Genomic DNA, 5,871 nt, shown 5'->3' with positions numbered 1-5,871 from the left:
AGACAACAACGGCTTGTGAGCTCTCACTGAAAGGCCCTTCTGGCTTGTGAACTCACTGAAAGGCCGCAACGATCCACAAATACTCACTGAAAGGCCTATCTGGCTTGTGAGCCCGGCGATAGACAACAACGGCTTGTGAGCTCTCACTGAAAGGCCCTTCTGGCTTGTGAACTCACTGAAAGGTCGCAACGATCCACAAATACTCACTGAAAGGCCTATCTGGCTTGTGAGCCCAGCGATAGACAACAACGGCTTGTGAGCTCTCACTGAAAGGCCCTTCTGGCTTGTGAACTCACTGAAAGGCCGCAACGATCCACAAATACTCACTGAAAGGCCTATCTGGCTTGTGAGCCCGGCGATAGACAACAACGGCTTGTGAGCTCTCACTGAAAGGCCCTTCTGGCTTGTGAACTCACTGAAAGGCCGCAACGACCCTCAAATACTCACTGAAAGGCCCACATGGCTTGTGAGACCAGCAGACGACTGAACACAATGAATTCGCTAAAGGCTGCCCGGATGGTGTGAAAACGATGGCCGTCTCACGAAGAATATTTCAATTGGTTTACTTTCAGAAGAAAAAACATGAAGCGCTACAGAGGTGGAAGATTTGTGAAATGGCCCCCGGAGGATTGGGGTTTCGATTCGGAATGCGGTCTTAGCTCGGACTGGGACGAAGCGGATAACACCGGTGAACGAATGGTTGCTGATACTACGGAAGACCCAGAAAGCAACGCAAACCATGAGAGAGGGTCAATGGATCCGGACAGGGCGGTACATGACCTCCAGATGAGGAACACGTCACCGGAAACACCTGGGGCTCCTGAAGCAGTTGCCGTGCCGGCTGGCCTCGAGGATCGTATATCTGCTGTCGAAAAAGTGTTGACAAACATTGCGGGTACATTGGTGGAGAGGCGTAAGATCAACGAAGGTCCGCCAGCGGATGCCTCCTGGTTAGCAGCTTCCGACCCATGGACGTCTTCAGCAAGTCCAGTTAACATGGTCCGGGTGGACAGCCTGCCACATTTCCCGAAGAACGTGCCGCATGGTATGATCTGGGAGACCTTCACCGCTTACATCGAGAAGTTTAATCTTTCGTTGTCTCTGTACCGCGTCAATGACTCGGCTCAAAAAGCAAAGCTCTTGTACCTGGCGGTAGGTGACGACCTGCAAGAGATTGTGCGTACCAACGGGTTACGCCCGAGTCTTGATGATCCCGAGTGCTACGAGACTATGATCAAGAACATTGCTGCGTATTTCCGGTCAATGACTGACGCCTCAGCAGAACATGACGCATTCGGAGAGATGAAACAGGGACCCGAAGAACCGGTTATGAAGTTTGTTGCCAGGCTCAGGTCAAAGGTCACTGCGTGCGGCTACCACGCGGGCGACGAGGAGCGATTTGTGCGGTCGCAGTTTTTAAAGGGAATGATCGATCAAGGTTTGGCAGAACACGCAAGAATCCACAACCACGCACTGGGCGAACTGGTCAGCAACGCACACCGCGCAGAAAACCTTGCCAGCAGGAAGCGAGAAGCATTGGCCAAGGAAGCACAAGCAAGAGGTGCGCTGATGCAGGAATCGTTTGCTGTCGAATCAGCGGGGGATTCTTATCGTTCACGGGGGCAGAGCTCCAACGGACGCCCGAAAGGCTACAGCGAGCGCGAGCAAACATCTCGCGGATACGGGAAGAGCTCCGGTGAAACACGCAGATATGGGCGAAGCTCCGGTGACACGCGGGGTTTTGGACGAGGTTTCAGCGAAGCACGCGGATACGGACGCAGCACCAGCGACACACGAGGATACGGGCGAGGTTCGGACGAAACGCGCGGGCAGGGCTCACGCGGGAGGGACGTCCGGCGCAGTGAGGGAAATGAACAATGGAAGAACGGACACCGGCCGGCCTGGGCGCCGAACAAGCGAAAGGGATGTTCCAACTGCCGCAACGACCATGGCGACCAAGAACCCTGCCCTGCGGCGGACAAGAGATGCTGGAGGTGCGATGGTGTAGGACACTTTGCTTCTACTTGCCCTTCTTCCGGATCGAAGGGGTTCGCCCGCCAAACCGAACGAGGAAATTCTCGCGACCAGGTATGAAGAAATTCAATTTTAATTGAATAAACCATTGCGAGAGGACGCCTACATTGACCTTGCGTGTTGTATTATTGAGTCCGAAAACAACTTATCAAAGAGAAACATTATTTTTTAATTTTCTATAATATGTTCTTCTCTACAGCGTGTAAATACCTTGTCTCTGAGCGATGTCCTCTTTGACTGCAGTGTGGGCTCGTCGGAACCTATCAAGTTCATGGTGGATTCGGGGGCGGACGTCAACATAATTGGGGGTGCGGATTGGGAAAGACTTCGCCGCGACGCCGACTGCGGCCGCGCATCGATCCGAGCGGTAAAGCCCTCAAGAACCGCAAGTCTTATTGCGTACGCTTCGAAAGAACCGTTGAAGGTAGAGATGATCCTTGAAGCGGAGGTGAAGGTCGCCACAGTCCCCGGACCAACAGTGCGCGCTGAATTTCTTGTTGTCCCAGGCGGCACTCGTTCACTTCTCGGGCGAGCGACTGCAAGCGATTTGCAACTTTTGCGAGTCGGACTGGAAACAAACGCTTGCCGAGCAGTCGGGGGGCGGAATACTTTCCCTAAGATGCCCGGAGTTAAGGTGAAGTTCACCGTTGATCGATCGGTGACGCCCGAAAAGAACGCGTACTACAATGTACCCGCGGCATTCCGCGAGGGTGCCAGACAACGGCTCCGCGAAATGTTAGAAAGGGGTATAATTGAAGAGGTGACATCGGCCCCCAACTGGATCAGCGGGATGTCTGCGGTCCCAAAAGGGAAAGACGACTTCAGGTTGGTGGTTAACATGAAAGCGCCTAACCGAGCCATCAAGCGCGAGTATTTTAGGCTCCCGTTACTGCAGGATATGAAGGTTAAGCTAAGCAATGCGAGATACTTCACCAAGCTTGATTTAACTAGCGCGTACTACCACCTGGAGTTGGCAGAAGAGTCGCGCGATTTAACCACCTTTTTGAGCGAAGAAGGGATGTACCGCTTCTGCCGGCTTCTTTTCGGCGTGAACGCTGCCCCAGAAATCTTTCAGCGGGAGATGGTCCGCATCCTGAAAGGGATAAAAAACGTCATTATTTACATCGATGACATTTTAATCTTTGGAGAGACGCTTGAGGGCTTACGAGAAACGGTCGCCAGGGTGCTGCATGTCCTAAAGACTAACAACCTAACGTTGAACCCGGCAAAGTGCGAGTTCGATCGAGTGCGGGTGAAATTCCTTGGACATGAACTAGACGAATCCGGCTTCCACGTGGATAGTTGTAAGATCAAGCACGTGCAGCAGTTCCGGCAGCCCGCGACGGCTTCAGAGCTACGGAGTTTTCTTGGGCTGGCGTCTTTCATCAGCCCTTACATCCAGAACTTTGCCGAGCTTACTGGTCCGCTGTGGGAGGTAGCATCTACCAAGACGTGGAAGTGGGGTCCGGAACAATCTGCCGCTTTTGAACACACAAAGGCACGTATCTCCCATTGCGCAGTCACGTTGGGGTTCTTCTCAGACTCGGATAAAACGGTACTCTACACCGATGCTTCTCCGACCGCGCTGGGCGCCGTTTTGGTGCAGGAACCTCGATCCGGAAGCCCGCGCATTATTTCGTTTGCATCGAAGGCTTTGGATTCAACAGAGCGGAGGTACGCTCAAAATCAACGAGAGGCGCTTGCTGCGGTTTGGGCTGTAGAGTATTTCTCGTTTTATCTCCTGGGCAGGCGCTTCACGCTTAGGACTGACGCTCGAGGGGTGGCTTTCATCTTGAACAGAACGCGCGAGCACTCTAAGCGAGCTCTGACCAGGGCGGATGGTTGGGCTTTAAGATTAAGCCCGTATCGCATAACCGTGGAGTACATTGAAGGCAGGTTCAATATCGCAGATCCGTCGTCCCGGCTTTACGTCGGCGTGGACGACCCGTTCGATGACGGCGAAAGCCCGTGGGAGGTCGCAAAGATCGATGCGATTGACACCAGATTTCTAACGGAACAGGAAGTTCGGGATGCTACTGCGCGGGATCCCGTACTTTCGCTCATACCGCGGGCTCTGGAAACCGGAGAGTGGCCACGGGAGCTGCACAGATACCAGTTAGTTGAAAGAGATCTCTACGCGAAGAACGGCATCGTGGCGAAGTTGGGTTGTGTCGTGGTTCCGGAATCGTTGCGCCGCAAAGCCTTGGCCGTTGCACACGAGGGTCACCCGCTGGTAGCAAAACTGAAGAGCATCCTTCGCGAACGAGTGTGGTGGCCTGGGATGGCGAAAGATGCCGAGGATTGGGTTAAGTCCTGCCGGACGTGCGCGATGAATGGGAGACCTGAAAAGACGACGCCGCTGATCAGAATATTTGCTCCAAAATCGGTATGGGAGATGCTGGCCGTGGACTTCAACGGGCCGTACGCCAAGTTTGGAGGAGTGTACATCTTGGTGTTGGTGGAGTACAGGTCTCGATTCGTATATGCTCGGCCAGTGAAATCAACTAACTTTGAAAGCACCAAGCGGATTTTTGACGAAATCTTCGAGAAAGAAGGTTTCCCGAGAGCAATTAAGTCCGATAACGGCCCGCCGTTTAACGGAGATGACTATAAAAACTACTGTCTGGAACGAGGAATCGAACCAATCTTCTCGACACCACTGTTTCCCCGGCAAAACGGAATGGCCGAGTGTTACATGAAGCTGGTCAATAAGGCCATGGCCTCCGCTGCTCTAAATGGAACCTCTTTTGAGGGGGAACTTCAAGCCGCGGTCAGAGCCCACAATTCGTCAGCTCACTCGATCACCAAGATTCCCCCAGAGGAAATGATGTCCGGAAGGAAGATTAGGCGCAATTTGCCTCTACTGGTCAGCAAGAAAGTACATCTGGACGAGGAGGCCATCAACGAGAGAGACCGGGAGGCAAAACTAAGAGGAAAGGAACGCGAGGATGCCCGGCGGGGAGCTCGCGAATGCAGCATCAAGCCAGGCGACAAAGTGATCGTACAGAAGCAGACACGTTCGAAAGGAGACTGTAAGTTCGGCTCAACTAAATACACCGTAATCGAGCAAACGAACGGAAATCTCATCCTGGAAGACGACGAGGGTCTTCGCATCAAGAGACATGTTTCCCAGACGAAGCAGGTTCAAAAGTGGCGAGGCGAATCTCACGATCCGCCTCAACCCAGAAATATCGCGCGTTCGAGTACGTCGTCTGGTTCATCCAATTCTGGGAGGAACGACCGTTCGAGTTCACCACACAATCCGGTTATGGACGGAGAAACGTCGCGGCCAGGTACATCTGCGATTCCACTTCAACCTGAGCAAGATGTTCAGGACACTTCATCGGAGGAAACACGGCCAGCTGCTCAACTTCAACCTGCAGGAATCGACCAGCGGAGCTGTTCTCCCAAACTAGCCCAACCGGGACAGGGAGCTCGTCCATCCAGGAAGAAACAGGTTCCATCTTATCTGCAGGATTACGTACGACTGGTGGAGGAAGAACTGGAGGTTCAGAAAACGCTACAGGTAGATAAAACGGTGTTCACTTGTGGTATGGTTCGATGATGTAGTATTAATATTATTTCTTTCCTAGATTTGATTTTTCACAACATTTACCAGATTCGAGCTTTTTGGTGCGTTTCAAAAAAACATCTGTCAGTTGTAGCTGGATTATGTTGTTATTGTTGTGGAGATGGAGGAGAAGAAGGATTTTGGAAAGTTCACCGTACCGTGAAGGGGAACAAGGCGAAAATTGAAACAAGAGGAACAGATGAACAGAAATGGCACAGATTGAAATGCCAGACCGAACAGTTGTTAAAAAAAATAACTAAATTATA

At 52.3% G+C, this 5,871-nt stretch overlaps 1 protein-coding gene across 1 annotated transcript; it reads left to right on the top strand.

Moving 5' to 3' along the window:
- The first annotated feature begins 753 nt into the window (after nucleotides 1-753).
- LOC119768952 (uncharacterized protein K02A2.6-like) lies at nucleotides 754-5,599 on the top strand. The gene is made up of 2 exons (XM_038260791.1): nucleotides 754-1,994; nucleotides 2,278-5,599. The coding sequence occupies exons 1-2, from the start codon at nucleotides 754-756 to the stop codon at nucleotides 5,597-5,599; spliced, it is 4,563 nt and encodes a 1,520-aa protein (XP_038116719.1).
- The last annotated feature ends 272 nt before the right edge of the window (nucleotides 5,600-5,871 follow it).

The sequence above is a fragment of the Culex quinquefasciatus genome, chromosome 3, assembly GCF_015732765.1.
Source record: "Culex quinquefasciatus strain JHB chromosome 3, VPISU_Cqui_1.0_pri_paternal, whole genome shotgun sequence".
NCBI lineage: Eukaryota > Metazoa > Arthropoda > Insecta > Diptera > Culicidae > Culex > Culex quinquefasciatus.
The sequence above is the reverse complement of the archived record's forward strand: the minus strand, read 5'-3'. Positions and strand labels throughout refer to the sequence as shown.

Bases quoted from the DNA above. Each gene is read 5' to 3' on its own strand.
- LOC119768952 (XM_038260791.1), top strand. From the start codon at position 754: ATGGATCCGGACAGGGCGGTACATGACCTCCAGATGAGGAACACGTCA. The intron at 1,995-2,277 runs GTGCGATGGTGT...CTTTGACTGCAG, and splicing joins GCGGACAAGAGATGCTGGAG to TGTGGGCTCGTCGGAACCTA.